Raw genomic sequence first — 15,711 nt, 5'->3', positions numbered from 1 at the left:
GCGATACATATATATGGGAGCTTTATCTAAATCTGAACCGATTTTGATCAAGTCTTGCAAATATGTTAAGCTCACTAATGGAACAATTCCTGCCAAAATTTGTGTCGATCGGTTGAATAATAATACCTTGTAGTATGGTATACAAATAATTTAAATTTTTCATACAATGACGAGTTTTATCTGTATATAAATGGGGCGGGGTGGGGGGGACCCTCCCCCTTACCTTAATTTTCACAAATACCAGATCTCAAAAATGGGTAGGGCGACTTAAGCGAAATTTTGTTTGCCCACTAACAGTAACCTAAAAACAAAAATTTGGTATACAAATATGGGGTGGCGTTCCTTTGAGGGCCCACTCCTAAAACCCGTTAAACGGATTTATAGACCAATCACTATATGGGAATCAAATTAAAGGTATTTGAGAGTAGAAAACGAATCTGATATTCAATTGTGGGACTAAGTTTTTCGTGTGTCGCCCCACACCCAAAAAACCCCTCAAATCGGACATACTAACCAACCACGGCAATATGGATCTTAAATTAAAGTTCTTTGGGAGTAGATCATGAAATTCACTTTCACTTTTGGGTCCACCACACCCTAAGAAGGACTTTTACTCACCATTAAAATGTGGGTTTCAAATAAAAGGAATTTGAGTGTAGAAAAATCCACAAGAAAATTGGAATGCATTTTCAGAAATTAAGCAGAAATTTCCAAATTTAAAGTACTCCTCTCCAACATAGCATATAGGGCTCAGCCAGGCCGGGATTAGCAAGTCTTATATATAAAAATCAATTTGTGTTTGGTAGTTTGTCTGTTCCGCATAGACTCAAAAACGGCTAAACCGATTTTCTTGAAATTTTCACAGATGGTGCATAATGATCCCGTGGAGAAAGTAGGGTACTACATTTTTTTTTATCTGAAGGGGGGGGGGGGGGGGAGGGGGGGGGGCGTACATTCCCCTTTACCTTAATTTTCAGAAACTCCATAACTCGGAGACGGGTGGTGCGATTAAAACGAAATTTTGTGTGCCTAGTAACCTAAAACCAAAAATTTTGTATCCCAATTTTGGATGGGGTGCCTAGGGGTCCGCCCCACCCCAAAAACTCGCCAAATATAATTATAGATCAATCACGACAATATGGGACTCAAATGAAAGGTATTTGAGAGTGGAAAACGAATTTGAGGTTAAAATATGGATTTAAGTCCAAAACACCCCTGGATCGGACATATTTTCTAATCCTGGCTATATGGGGCTCAAATAAAAAGTTTTGAGAGTAGAATACCAATCTGACATCTAAATGTGGAACCAAAACACCCCCCAAACCGGACATGTTTGCCGACTACGAAAATATGGCACTCAAAGATAATTGGGAGTAGAGTACAAATCTGATATTAGCACTCGAGACTTACTTTCTAGGGGACGTCCCACCCCCAAATAGGACGTATTTGCTTACCATAACATATTGGGGCTCAAAGAGCCCGATTTTAATAGTTTTTAGGGTCCACCCCCAAACGGGCCATATTTGCTGATGATTGCAATAAGGGCTCAAATGAAAGGTATTTGAGGTTAGAAAACGAATTTGATTTCCTTTTTTGGGGCCAAGTGTTTTGCCATAAACCAATGGTAATATGGGGTTTAAATAAGTGGTATTTGAGAGTAGACCACTATGATAGTTTTTCAGAATAAGTGTCTGGGGAACCTTCCCACCCTCAAAACACCCCTAAATCGGACATAAATATTTCACGACCATGACAATATGGGGCTCAAATAAAACATATTTAGGGTCAATACCACCCTCTATCCCACTCCCAAAAACCCCATAAGAGTATAAGGCTCCAAAAAAGGTTTTTTTTGAACATTCATAGACATGTAACTATCTTATGGAATGCAAGTAAAGGTATTTATATTGCTTTAGTGTTAGTCAAGCGACAGAAATATATCATTTTCGTAGCATGGTATTTTGCTAAAAACTCTTAAATTGTCGAAAACAAATATTCAATCGATGATTTTGTTCCATTTAATGTAAAAGAAGGCGCAGCGGAGCGGGCCCGCTTCAGCTAGTTAATAAATAAGCAAGAACTACTCACACTCTATTGGAACAGGGGTAAACCTTCCACCTGTTCCTTAGTGGAATGTTCATGGGCAATATTTGCATTTATCACTCTCACTCTATTTTGTTCTAATACATGCACTGTGCATTCAAAAAACTCGTTATCTTCCCTTAACCATTACATATGTCTATCAATATAACAATTAGTTTTAAAATGTTCATTTGTTGCAATACTTGTCACCTATTGACTTTAAATTGCACGGAAATTTCAATCGATTACACACCTCTTCCTTGGGAACACACACAAAAACGTTATCAACAAATGTTGATAAACTTCCACCAATCGATCCACAGATAACTAGACGAATTATAGATTACTTACACATGTTCCAGATTAGATTTTTAAACCACCATCATATTTTATCTGACCTCAACTCTGATAAGATTTGAAGAATTCTAAATTCAAGAAGTTATTGTTAAAAAGCGTGGCGAAAAGGAAATCTTTTAGTCTTTTAAAGGCTTTGATCAGTAAAACATGGGTAAAGTTATCATAACTCTATTGGCTGTGATAGCTATTGCGGTTGTGGCAAAAGCTCTGGAGGAAGAAAAGGCTACCGCCTTTGTAACCATATTCAATAAGCTGCATAAAGAACCAGGTCCTGAAATCAAGGCTCGTGCTAATGTCGAGACTTTACACATTGAGCAAAAGTTGGACCATTTTGATGAAAATGAGACCAGAACATGGCAAATGGTAAATATGCAAAAAAAAACACATCTTTCAAAATTATCAACACCACCATAATTCTCTTTCAGCGTTATATGGCCAATGATGAATTTTATGAGCAAGGAGGTCCTTTATTCATCTATGTAGGTGGTGAATGGCAGATTTCACCTGGCCGCATTAGTGGCGGCCATTTCTATGATATGGCACGTGAACACAAAGGTTATTTATTCTACACTGAACATCGTTTCTATGGACAAAGTCATCCCGTAAGGTAATAATCAATGGAAGAGAAGGATTTAAAACTTCTTTCTCAATATTTTGACAATTTTCAGTGCCATGACCAACGAAAATATGAAATATTTGCATGTGCGTCAAGCTTTGGCTGATTTGGCCCATTTCATTCGCACCATGAAAGCTACCATACCCGGCATGAGTAATTCAAAGGTTATATTGGCTGGTGGTTCGTACTCGGCTACTATGGTCACATGGTTTAAGAAGTTGTATCCTGATTTGGCCACCGGATGTTGGGCTTCCAGTGCTCCTTTGTTTGCTAAATCAAATTTCTTTGGTAAGTTGACCGTAAGGATATATGAAAAAAAAAACAAGTAAAAAGGCATTAAGTTCAGCTGTGCCAAACTCGGGATACCCACCACCTCGGGTACATATGTAAACCCCATTTCGTCACAATCCGTTGAAAATTTGATAATTTAAGCACCCAAATTCGGCACGGACATTGAGTGGTCTAATATATATGTCACTATTCAAATATTAACTTTAGCCCCTTATCGGCAGATCGGTCTATATAGCAGCTATATTTAAATATAGTCCGATCAGAACCATATTTAGGTCGGGTGTCAGGAGGCTTATAACTGCGCACTGTTCCAAATTTCAGCGAAATCGGATAAAAAATAAAGCTTTTGTGGCATTCAGACCCTTTATCGGCAGATCGGTCTATATGGCAGCTATATCTAAATACAGTCCAATCTGAACCATATTAAGGTCAGATGTCGGGAGGCTTAGAATAACTCAACGTTTTAAATTTCAGCGAAATCGGGTAATAAATAAAGCTTTTATGGGCATCAGACCCTTTATCGGGAGATCGGTCTATATGACAGCTATATCCAAATATAGTCCGATCTGAACCATATTTGAGTGGAACGAACGTATTTTCATTTCGCTCCTCGAAGAAAAATACCCGTATCTGGGAATAGATGCCTATTATGAAGAATAATTAAAGCCTTTCAGGAGTAGACTCAAAATGGACTCCAAGACCCAACATCAGACAGTAGCATGCTGCCTGCCCCTGCTTTAGGCAAGGGTGCCACTCTAGTCGGAAGTAATGCTTCAAGCGAAAAACCAGCCGTCAGACTTTAATCGAGGAAGAGACGGATAAACCAGAGAGATGCACAGTTCGTCCCCAGCCTTTAAGTAAATGTAGTGTTTCCGACTCAGATTCAGATAGCGATAGTGTCAATGAAACACAGAAGTGAACAAGGGTTGTGCTAAGCTTAAAAGAAGACGGGAAAAACCATCCATGGCACGACGAAAAAGACAGAGGAGTATGCACCGGCAACGCAATCTGGTCAAGCACTTCTACGGAAGCTGGAAAAAGAATCAGATCTCCCGAAGAGCATAACACTGCTAAAATGGTGAAGAAGAAAAGAGCTTCCCGACTTCAAGTACTCTGGGAAGACCCAGCCAGTCAATGGAAACACCAGACAGTGTTCTGCGGAGGCAGACAAAGTCGGAACAGGAACAAAGAAAGCGCGCACGGCCCCTGAGTTTTCATGGAGGACTGTGACTTCCAAAAGGAAGCCACAGCCATCACGAAAGGGGAAGATGGTTGTTGAGAATGGTAAGGAGCCGCCCTCTTAAGCCAGAGTGGCAAGGCAGCACAACATAGATGAGCTGACTTATGCGTCAATCAATATCGGCAGTGCATCCAGTAGGATTCCACCAGATTATCGGTACTAAGTGGAGACTATGGCTAACGATCGGATTTTCGAACATGTGTGGAACTCTGTAGAGGGTCCACCCATACAAATGATGAACTTCAAGTATAGAGGGGACATCTTTACACTGCGCCTTGCGTCGACGGAATGTATTGATACCGTCAAACAGCTCGTCAGAGGAATTCACGCTCCCTGGGAGGGCGCAAAGCTCGACCTGGTGAGAAAGATGGATATCCCTCAGCTCACAAAGGCTACGGTCTTCACCAAGGGACGGAGCTGTAAATTTGCGACGGAATCCATGTTTGGATCCTTGGGCAAGCAAAACCAAGGTTTGGTCGCAGAGAAGTGGGAGGTCTTCCACAGGGAGGAGAAGGACGAAGGAACTCTCCTTGTGGTTGGCATTGATCAAGTCTCCGTGGCGAGTTTGGCTAGTTCGCATTGACATCGAGGGGGCAATTTATCGACACTTCTATGGCTGGCCACCATAAATAACCTATTACGGATGCTGACTGAGGAGGGATATTATAATACTTCTAAGGTGTAAGGATCCCAACCAGCTATGCAGAAAGACTGAAAGGGTCCTGCAGATGGCAGACGACTGGGCTAGACCTAGGGGTCTCAATGTTAGCCCAGAAAAAATCGAAATCTGCTTGTTCACGAGGAAGAAAAAGGTGGGCCAATTTAACGCCCACATTTCGTCAATTGAACGATTTCGATATCTGACAAGGTCAAATACTTAGGAGTGATCTTGGACAAGAAACTGAATTGGAAGCGTACTGAGAAGGCGTAGTACGCTCCTGAATCAGGTAGGCTCAGGTGTTTTGGGGCTTCGGAGCTTCGGGAGGCCACTCGGTGACTTGGTACTGAAAATATATGTCAGATTCGTATTTTACGCTAAAATATGTTTTATTTGAGCCCCATATTGCTATGGTCTGTAAATTTGTCCTCTTTGGGATGTGCTTTGGGGGAGGGGCGGTCCTATAGACACTTTTTACCGTATTTTACCGTTGATATCAAATTCGTGCTCTGCTCCCAAAGACTTGTCATTTGGTAAATTTGTCCTCATTGGGAGTTGTGTTGGGGGAGAGCCGCCCACCCAAACACTTGGTTACACATTTGGACATCAGATTCGTATTCTCCTCTCAAATACCTTTTATTTGAGCCTCATATTGCCATGGTTGGCAAATATGTTCAATTTAGGGGTGTTTCGGGGGTGGGGAGGCTCCCCAAAACACTTGACTCCATATTTGAATATAAGATTCGTTTTCTACTCTCAAATACGTTTCATTTGAGTCCTATATTGTAGTGATTACTCTATAAAGGTATTTGGTGGGTTTTAAGGGTGGGGCGGGCCCCCTAGCTGTACCCCATCCGAAATTTGGATATCATATTCTTGGTTTTTTGATTACTAAACGAAAGCACGCAAAATTTCGTTTAAATAGCACAAACCATCTCATGGATTTTTCTCAATTTAATGTTTTTTTTTTTTTTTTTTTGAAAAATTTTCCAGTAGCTCTTATAAAATCACTTATTATGAGATTCCCAGGTTATTGGTTCATGTCTTTACTAAAAAAAATATGAATTTGCCTATAACTTTATTAATAATTATGTTTTCTTTCCTTTTTAGAATACAAAGAAATCATGGGTGAATCAATTACTTTGTTAGGTGGCAAAACTTGCCATGATCGCATTAAGCGTGGTACTGCCGAATTGGAATCGATGTTTGCAAATAAACGTGGAGCAGAAGTTAAGGCCATGTTGCGTCTCTGCAATTCTTTCAATGAGAACAGTGATTTGGATATGTGGACTTTGTTCTATGAAATTTCGGAAATATTTGCTGGCTTGGTGCAAACTCACGAGTAAGAACCACCTTGAGGCTTAATATTGGAGAAATAAATTTCTAATGACATTTCATTTCTAGTGATGGAGATATTCAAAACGCATGCAGAAAAATTATGGAAGGCCCTACAGATCTCATTGGATTAACCAATTACATTGTGGATAATTTTGGAGATGGACCTTGCACCGACATGTCGTATAAAACATATGTGGGACTTATTATGGATTCGAGTTTTAGCAACAACATAAGTGAGTTCACAAGAGATACAGTCACTAAGAAATACTTTTATTTAAAATTTAATTTCTTTCGTAGTGCGCCAATGGATTTTCCAGACTTGCAATGAGTATGGCTGGTATCAAACCTCTGCCTCGGCCAATCAACCTTTTGGCACCAAATTCCCCTTGGTCTTCTTCACCACAATGTGTGCCGATGCCTATGGCTCTGAATATACCAATGAATTTATAAACCAACAAATCGATCATACCAATGAATTCTTTGGTGGTCTAACACCTGTGGAAAATGTCTACATGTCCCATGGTCAAGTGGATCCCTGGCGAGGCATGGGTATACAAGATGAAAATTTGGCCACCATCATACCATGTAAGAATCATAATAGGCTAGAGTTAAAGATAATCTTTTTATGCTGTTTTTGTTTTTTTTGCAGTCCATGCCCATTGTAAGGACTTTGGTTCCATCGATGATAACGATATTCCAGAGTTGAGAGCTTCAAAAGAAAACATCGCGGAGTTGGTGAGACAATGGCTGTCTGAGTAATTTTGATTTTAATATGAGATATTAAATTGGTCCCAAGAAAATAACTGCTGTTAAATATCAGTTGTATTATAAAAAGTCTATTCGAAAATAAATCAGCGTTGTGCTTATTAGATTTTAAATCACAACATATAGACGATAAGATTATTGAAACAGAAGCGACACAATTGTTAAAAAATAAATTATATTTGGAGATATCAGTCAGTATTTTATATGATTTAAGGGCAATGAGCATTTTGAACCCACCATCATCATACAGTGGTATAAAATCAAAAAATTCCGAAAATAATAAAGTAAATTTGGATCTGTCTAAAATTCCTTTTTGTACCAGCCACCTTAAGATGGGGGTATATTCATTTTGTCATTCCGTTTGCAACACATCAAAAGTTCCATTTCCGACCCTATAAAGTTTAGATATTTTTGATTAGCGTAAAAATCTAGGACGATTTAGTCATGTCCGCCCGTCTGTCTGTTGAAATCACGCTACAGTCTTTAAAAATAGAGATATTAAGCTGAAACTTTGCACGGATTCTTTTTTTGTACATAAGCAAGTTAAGTTCGAAGATGGGCTATATCGGACTACATCTTGATATAGCCCCCATATAGACCTATCCGCCGATTTAGGGTCTTAGGCCCATAAAAGCCACATTTATTATCCGATTTTGCTGAAATTTGGGACAGTGAGTTGTGTTAGGCCCTTCGATATCCTTCTGCAATTTGGCCCAGATCGGACTAGATCTTGGTATATCCCCCATATAGACCGATCCGCCGATTTAGGGTCTCAGGCCCATAAAAGCCACATTATTTATCCGATTTTGCTGAAATTTGGGACAGTGAGTTGTGTTAGGCCCATCATCATCTTTCTACAATATGGCCCAGATTGGTCCAGATTTGGATATAGCTGTCATATAGACCGATCTCTCGATTTAAGGTCTTGCCCCTATAAAACGCGCATTTATTGTCCGATTTTGCCAAAATTTTAGGCCCCTCGACATCTTTCTGCAATGTGACACAAATCGGTCCAGATTTGGATATAGCTGCAATATTGACCGATCTCTCGATTTAAGGTTTTGGGCCCATTAAAGACGCATTTATTGTCCGATGTCGCCAAAATTTTGGAGAGTGAGTTAAGTTAGGCTCTTCGACATCTTTCTGCAATATGGCACAAATCGGTCCAGATTTAGATATAGCTGCCATATAGACCGATCTTTCGATATAAGGTTTTGGGCCCATAAAAGCCGCATTTATTGTTCGATATAACCGAAATTTGGGACAGTGAGTTGAGGTAGGTCCTTTAGCAACTTTCTGCAATTTGGCTCAGATCGGTCCAGATTTGGATATAGCTGCCATATAGACCGATCTCTCGATTTAAGGTTTTGGGCCCATAAAAAGCGCATTTATTGTCCGATTTCGCCGAAATGTGGGACAGTGAGTTGTGTTAGGCCCATTAACATACCTCTTCATTTTGGCCCAGATCGGTGTAGATTTGGATATAGCTGCCATATAGACCGATCTCTCGTTTTAAAGTCTTGGCCCCATTTAAGGCACATTTATAATCCGATTTCGCTGAAATTTGACACAGTGATTTATGTTAGGCTTTTCAACATCCATTTCGTATATGGTTTAAATCGGTCTATATTTGGATATGACTACCAAAAAAACCAATATTTAGTTCTACAAAATTGAACAATGACTTATACTTATTAGACCTCTCAATATCCGTGTCAAATTTAGTCCAAATCGGACCAAATTTCGATAAAGCTGCTATGGGGGCATAAATTATGCATTTTTCACCGGATTATGACGAAATAAAGCAGTTTAGAAACAAGGCCACCTCTCGACAGACGAATATTACACTATACAAGACACTGATGCTACCCGTGTTGTTATATGGTTCTGAGGCATTGGTACTTGTGATGGCACATGAGGCAGTGCTTGGAGTATTTGAGAGAAAGATTCTTCGGACGCTCCCTTACCCTAATTTTCAGAAATGCCAGATCTCGGAGATGCATGGTGCGATTTAAGCGAAATTTTGTGTGCTCTCATATAGTACCCTAAAAATAAAAATTTGGTATACAAAACCTACCAAACATATATTTAGAGCAATAACGACAATATGGGACTCAAGTGAAAGGTATTTACGATAAGAAAACGTTTCTGATATCCAATTGTCGGACCAAGTGCTAGGGGGACCACCCCGACCCCCAAAACACCCCTGAATGGGACACATTTACCGACCATGGCAATATGGGACTCAAATGAAAGGTATTTGCGAGTAGAGTACGAATCTGATATCCAAATGTGGGACCACGTTTCTGCAGGTCCACCCCCTTCCCAAAACACCCCCCAAACAGGACTTATTTACTGATCATGGGAATATGGGGCTTAAATAAAAGGTATTTGAGTGTAGAATTAGAATCTGATATCCAAATATGGGACCAAGTGTTTGGGGCCGCCTCTCCCCAAAAACATCCCCCAAAGGGGACAAATTTACGACCATAGCCATATGGGGCTCAAATGAAAGGTCTTTAGGAGTAAAGCACGAATCTGACATCAATATTCGGGAAAAGTGTTTATGGGGCCACCCCACCCCCACAACACCACCCAAGACCCCAAAAACAATCGGAGATATTTACCGACCATATTAGACACTAAGGGCTAAGTGTTTGGAGGACTACCCCACTCCCCATTGCTAGCAGTGTCATAGGCAGACAAGCTGACCTCTGCGATGCGGTGGTCTACCCCAAAAGTACCACCCAAAAATAAAAGTCAACCCATCGGGGCAATATGGAGCTCAAATGAAAGGTATTCGGAAGTAGAATACAAATTTGATATAAAAATTTGGGTCCAAATACCTAGGGGGCTGCCCCGACCCCAAAACCCCTTCAAATAGGCATTTTGGACGATAATGACAATATGGGACTCGAATGAAAGTTTTCGGGAGTAGATTACGAATATGGTCAGAAAGGAGGAATAGGCTATATAATTTGTTGATATTGGAAGGGGGCGGACCCTCCCCCTTTACCCCAAAAACGCCATCCAAAATCAAGGTTGACCGATCGGAACAATATGAGTATCATATGAAAGCTTGGGTTGGGTCCAAGGAACTCAGGGGCCACTCCAGCCCAAAAAGTTCCCCAAACAAACAAATTGGATGTACATATCAATATGGAACTCCAATCAAAGGTATTCGGGAGTTGATTACGAATATGACATAAAACATTATGTCTAAGTATTTGCGGTTCGCCCCACCCCCAAAAGGCCCCCCAAATGGAAATTTTACTCGACCATTGCTATATAAGACTCAAATGAAAGGTATTCGGGAGTTGATTACGAATATAACATTAAACTTTGTGTCCAAGAATCTAGATGGCGCTTTTCCTCCCATAGATTATTTGACTAATTAAAACAATGTGGGATCAAATGATAGATATTTTTGAGTAGAGTGCGTCATTCAAATAAGTGCTCAAGTGACAGATGGTGTGTGGCGCACAACCCTTATATACACACGCTCCATTAAACGGCTGTATACACCAATCAAGACAATATGGGGTTAAGTTAAAGGTATAAGGATGTGGACTGCGAATCTGATGTCTTCATTCTGCTAATATATCTAGCGGGCCACCTCATCTCAAAACAGTCGATCAATCATAATGACCTCACAGAACACTATGTGATTTAATTAATGTGTGGAGGCACTAATAAATGTTGGCCTCCATATCCCAAAAATTATGACGTTCAGCGTGATAGGAGGAATTGCAAACATTAGACAAGACCAAACGACGTGCTGCTGGGCAACACTTTTTAGTTCGAAAGTTTTACATGGTTTAACAGTAAGACCCATCGCCACCGCACCAAATATATAGACTGGCAAATTAGTTCTTTACCACAGAAAATTGTTTAATACGGCAATTCGATTTGATTTGAAGAAAGACTCAATGATGGCTATTTAATAGGTAGTCATATATTGTAGTAATTTATAGACAACTACCACTTGATGATCAATGTTATAGGCGTTAAGCCACTCCAAGCGAGTAGTAGCACTTACATTTAAGTTAGCACCATCTAGTGGCTGTTTTTAAATGGATTTAGTTGATCGATTGATAACAGTCAGTAAATGGCGCTAAATTGGGGATGCCAACATGAACAGAAAGAGAGCAGAGTTTATAGACCAATCAATACAATATGGGCATCAAATTAAAGGTATTTGGGAGTAGAAAGCGAAACTGATATCCATTTGTGGGACTAAGTGTTTCGTGGCCCACCCCCAAAAAAATTCCTCAAATCTGACATATTTACCGACCATAGCAGTATGGATCTTTAATGAAAGGTCTTTGAGAGTAGAGCCCGAAATTGACTTCCACTTTTGAGACAAATACACACCACACCGTTAAACAGGACTTTTACTTATTGGGGTTTAAATGAGAGGTATTTGAGGGTAGAAAAATCCACAGGAAAATTGGAATACCTTTTCAACCGAAATTAGGTAGAAATTTCCAAATTAAGAGTACTTTTCTCCAACATTGCATTATCGGGCCCAGCAGAGCGGGCCGGGATCAGCTAGTTAATAATATAAAGAAATTTAAGTTTTGTCTATTGTAAAAGAGGGCACAGCGGAGCATGCCTGATTGGGCTAGTAGGAAGTATTGGTGCAAAGTACCTAACTTGTCTCCTTCGAAAAAGGACGGATAAAGCTAAACTGGCTTGGAATGAGAAGTTGATCAAGAATTTGTATGCTTTGTTGGATCTCAGAACAATATATCGTTGAGCTACAAACGGAATAACGAAATTAGTATATCCCCATCCTATATGGTAGAGGGTATAAAAAGAAACAGATGCAGCGATAAGCCAAGAACATATTTTTTCCTAAGTAACCATTTAAAGTCCCATAGTAATTCAAGGCGACTTATCTAATGCCATAAATTATTACATAAATCTAATCATTGGCTAAAACGATATGAAAAAAGCGAAAGTTAGACAATACCTATTTGTGAAAAAGCAAATTATTTGCTATAATGAGGTACACCCTAACGGTTGTGGCCCTGCTGGCCTTAGTGGTTTTCACCACAGCCTTTGAAGAATCCAAGGATGAACCGGCCTTTGTGAAAACTCTCAAGAAATTACAAAGAGGTCCTCCCTCCACCGGCTTAATGGAGAGCCGAGCTGTTGTGACTGAATGGATTACTCAAAAATTGGATCATTTCGATGAAAATGAAGAACGCACTTGGGAGATGGTAAGCAGGCAAAGGATAAAGGGTGAAGGGCGATCCTTTTTAAGTTGCTGAATTCTCTTATAGCGTTATATGGTCAATGATGAATACTTCGAGGAAGGTGGTCCCATGTTTATTTATTTGGGAGGAGAATGGGCCATTAGTCCTGGCAGCATCTCTTCAGGTATTTTTGTGGATTTGGCCAAGGAGCACAAAGGCATACTCTTCTATACCGAACATCGTTACTATGGACAAAGTAAACCCACCAGGTAAGCGTTGTGAACAAATCACACAACAAGAGTTTCGCAAAACATTCGGTATTTTTTTGTTTCTTCTAACAGCAACATTCAAGTGGAGAACCTTAAGTATTTGCATGTCAAACAGGCTTTGGCCGATGTGGCCCATTTCATCAAGCACAAACGTGAAACTGTACCGGCTTTGGCCAATTCCAAGGTTATTATGTCAGGAGGATCTTACTCGGCCACTATGGTGGTGTGGTTCAAAAAACTCTACCCTGAACTCTTAAATGGTGGCTGGGCTTCCTCAGCTCCCATTTTGGCCAAGGTTAATTTCTTGGAATACAAAGAAGTTGTAGGTCGTGCCCTACGAGAATTGGGCTCGGAGCAGTGCTATAATCGCGTCAACAATGGCATAACCGAATTGGAAGAAATGTTTGCCAACAAACGTTCTGCCGAGGCCAAGGCTATGTTGAAATTGTGCAATAATTTCAATCATAACAATGATTTGGATATTTGGTCTCTATTCGGTTCGATTTCAAATATTTTTGCTGGCATTGTTCAATATCAAAAGTAAGTATAGAGAAGATGCAATGCACAGCATAGAGGAGAACTTATTGACCAAACTATCCCACAGAGAAGGAGATGTACCCTTTTATTGTAATTACATAATGTCTTTTGAGGATGATTTGACGGCCATAACCTCATTCTGGCTGTTTGCTTTGGGTAATCCCAACGGCTGTGTGGATGTTACCTACAAAGGTACTCTGGAATACTATTTGGACTCTAGCTATGCCATGGGAGCCTGTAAGTTTAAGTACATTTTGCTTAGATAATTGTATCAGAAATTTCTGTATTTAAAAGCTCGTCCTTGGTATTTCCAAACCTGTAATGAGTATGGCTGGTATCAGAGCTCTTCCTCCCCCAATCAACCTTTTGGCAAAAGTTTTCCCCACACTCTCTACACCACCCTGTGCGGCGATGTCTTTGGCAAGACATACACCAATGAGCAGATCCACAAATTGGCCGATGAAACCAATCAATCTTTCGGTGGCATGAATCCCGAGGTGGAAAATATTTACATGACTCATGGTGGCTTGGATCCCTGGAATCCCATGGGACATGGCGTGGAACAGGGGGCTTCGGTAATACCTCGTGCCTCGCATTGTGCCGATTTTGGATCTATTAGCAATGCTGATAGTCCTGAAATGCGTGAATCCAAAGAACGTTTGGTGGAATTGGTACGCGAATGGTTGGCATAAATTAAATTTCTCATGTATGGCGATCGGATTGGCAAGCGTTAAATTTGAAGTGTACCTGATAAGAAAAGTATGGTTTACGATTATCGCCAAATTGACAAATAGCCAATAAAAGTGACAACAGTAGAGATTAAATCATAACTCTTTTTTTCAACTAATTTGATAAAAAAAATTACTGAGAATAAGAAGGGCCAAGGGCCAATAAATTCAAAATCAACAGAAGCGAGGACATTGGTAATAAAACATTATTGGCATTGTTCAACGATTACAGCTAAATGGGCTACAAGGTTTTATTGCAGCGAACAGAGAGAAAATAATTTACAAACAGTGAGATAACACTTCGTGGGTGACTTTACTGAATGAAATTCCATTCCGTGAGGAAAGGCAAAAGTCGGAAAGAGCTGACTACATAATACCCTACAACACCGAGTCTACGTACTACTTTTAATATATATAACCTACTAGCCGAACCGGGCCCGCTCCGCTGCGCCTTCTTTTACTTGATATGGAACAAAATTTTCATTTGAATTTTTATTTTCGACAATGAAAGGGCTTTAAGTGAAATACCATGCTAAGAAAATAGTATTTCGCTTCCTTTATCTGAATCCCACATGATCTTTATTGGTCTACGAGTTTAAGTTTGGATGTAAGGTGTACTCCATTCTTACAATACTTTATTTCACCCGATATTCTCATGATGTCTGATTTAGGGGTGCTTTCGTGGGTGAGGTGGTCCCGCAGACAATTGGCTCTGAAAAAATATCAGCATCGAGATCTTCCTTCAAAATTATCAGCGTTCTTTTTTCGGAGACCACCGTAGCGCAGAGGTTAGCATGTCCGCCTATGACGCTGAACGCCTGGGTTAGAATCCTGGGGAGACCATCAGAAAAAATTGTCAGCTCTTAATGCTGGCAGGTACAATGCTGTGAGGTACAATGCCATGTAAACGGTGTCGCACTATGGCACACCGTTCGGACTCGGCAATAAAAAGGAGGCCCCTTATCATTGAGCTTAAAACTTGAATCGGACTGCACTCATTGATATGTGAGAAGTTTGCCCCCGTTCCTTAGTGGAATGTTCATGGGCAAAATTTGCAATTTGTTCTTCTTTCAAATACCATTTATTTAAACCCCACATTGCCATTGGTTTAAGGAGAGTTTACCGAATGAGGCGTCCCCCAAACAAATGGCCCCAAAATTGGTTTTCAAATTCGTTTTCTAATCTCAAATACCGTTCGTTTGAGCCACATATTGGCATGGTCGTAAAATGTTTAGCCTTTGGGGGGTGTTTTGGGGCAGGGGTGATACCCAAAACACATGGTCCTACATTTGGATATCAAATTTGTGTTCTACTCCCAAATATATATCAGATTCGTGTTTAACTCTAAAATACCCCTTTTTTGAGCCTTATATTGCAATGGTCAGCAAATACTTTCTATTTGGAATGTTATGGGGGTGGTGTAACCCCATAGACACTTTTCCCGTATATTGATATCAGATTCGTGCTTTATTTCCAAAGACCTTTCATTTGAGGCCCACATTGCTATGGTCGTAAATTTGTACTCTTTGGAGGATGTTCTCGGGGATGAGCGGCCCCCAAACACTTGGTCCCACATTTGGATATCAGATTCGTATTCTACACCCAAAACCATTTATTTAAGCCCCATAT

At 40.2% G+C, this 15,711-nt stretch overlaps 3 protein-coding genes across 3 annotated transcripts in view; 2 read left to right on the top strand and 1 right to left on the bottom strand.

Annotated features, from left to right (window-relative positions):
• LOC106085469 (chromatin-remodeling ATPase INO80) overlaps positions 1–15,711 on the bottom strand; it is a 252,958-nt gene that overhangs the window by 158,252 nt on the left and 78,995 nt on the right.
• LOC106085474 (putative serine protease K12H4.7) lies at positions 2,543–7,466 on the top strand. Its single transcript, XM_013249740.2, has 7 exons — positions 2,543–2,802; positions 2,865–3,046; positions 3,108–3,343; positions 6,355–6,586; positions 6,649–6,815; positions 6,880–7,167; positions 7,232–7,466. Exons 1-7 carry the CDS (start codon positions 2,587–2,589, stop codon positions 7,339–7,341), a joined length of 1,431 nt encoding a protein of 476 aa, XP_013105194.2. The 5' UTR covers positions 2,543–2,586; the 3' UTR covers positions 7,342–7,466.
• Positions 12,346–14,162, top strand: LOC106085473 (putative serine protease K12H4.7). The gene is made up of 5 exons (XM_013249739.2): positions 12,346–12,572; positions 12,636–12,817; positions 12,890–13,357; positions 13,422–13,591; positions 13,649–14,162. The coding sequence occupies exons 1-5, from the start codon at positions 12,354–12,356 to the stop codon at positions 14,044–14,046; spliced, it is 1,437 nt and encodes a 478-aa protein (XP_013105193.2). The 5' UTR covers positions 12,346–12,353; the 3' UTR covers positions 14,047–14,162.

The sequence above is a fragment of the Stomoxys calcitrans genome, chromosome 2, assembly GCF_963082655.1.
Source record: "Stomoxys calcitrans chromosome 2, idStoCalc2.1, whole genome shotgun sequence".
In the NCBI taxonomy this organism is placed as follows: domain Eukaryota; kingdom Metazoa; phylum Arthropoda; class Insecta; order Diptera; family Muscidae; genus Stomoxys; species Stomoxys calcitrans.
Note: the sequence above shows the minus strand (reverse complement) of the source record. Positions and strands in the feature narration are given on the sequence as shown.

Excerpts from the sequence above, each read along its gene's own strand:
- LOC106085473 (XM_013249739.2), top strand. The coding sequence starts at position 12,354 with ATGAGGTACACCCTAACGGTTGTGGCCCTGCTGGCCTTAGTGGTTTTC. Across the intron at positions 12,818-12,889 it reads GGACAAAGTAAACCCACCAG|CAACATTCAAGTGGAGAACC; the intron begins GTAAGCGTTGTG and ends TTCTTCTAACAG. Across the intron at positions 13,592-13,648 it reads TAGCTATGCCATGGGAGCCT|CTCGTCCTTGGTATTTCCAA; the intron begins GTAAGTTTAAGT and ends TGTATTTAAAAG.
- LOC106085474 (XM_013249740.2), top strand. The coding sequence starts at position 2,587 with ATGGGTAAAGTTATCATAACTCTATTGGCTGTGATAGCTATTGCGGTT. Across the intron at positions 2,803-2,864 it reads AGACCAGAACATGGCAAATG|CGTTATATGGCCAATGATGA; the intron begins GTAAATATGCAA and ends ATTCTCTTTCAG. Across the intron at positions 3,344-6,354 it reads TGCTAAATCAAATTTCTTTG|AATACAAAGAAATCATGGGT; the intron begins GTAAGTTGACCG and ends TTTCCTTTTTAG.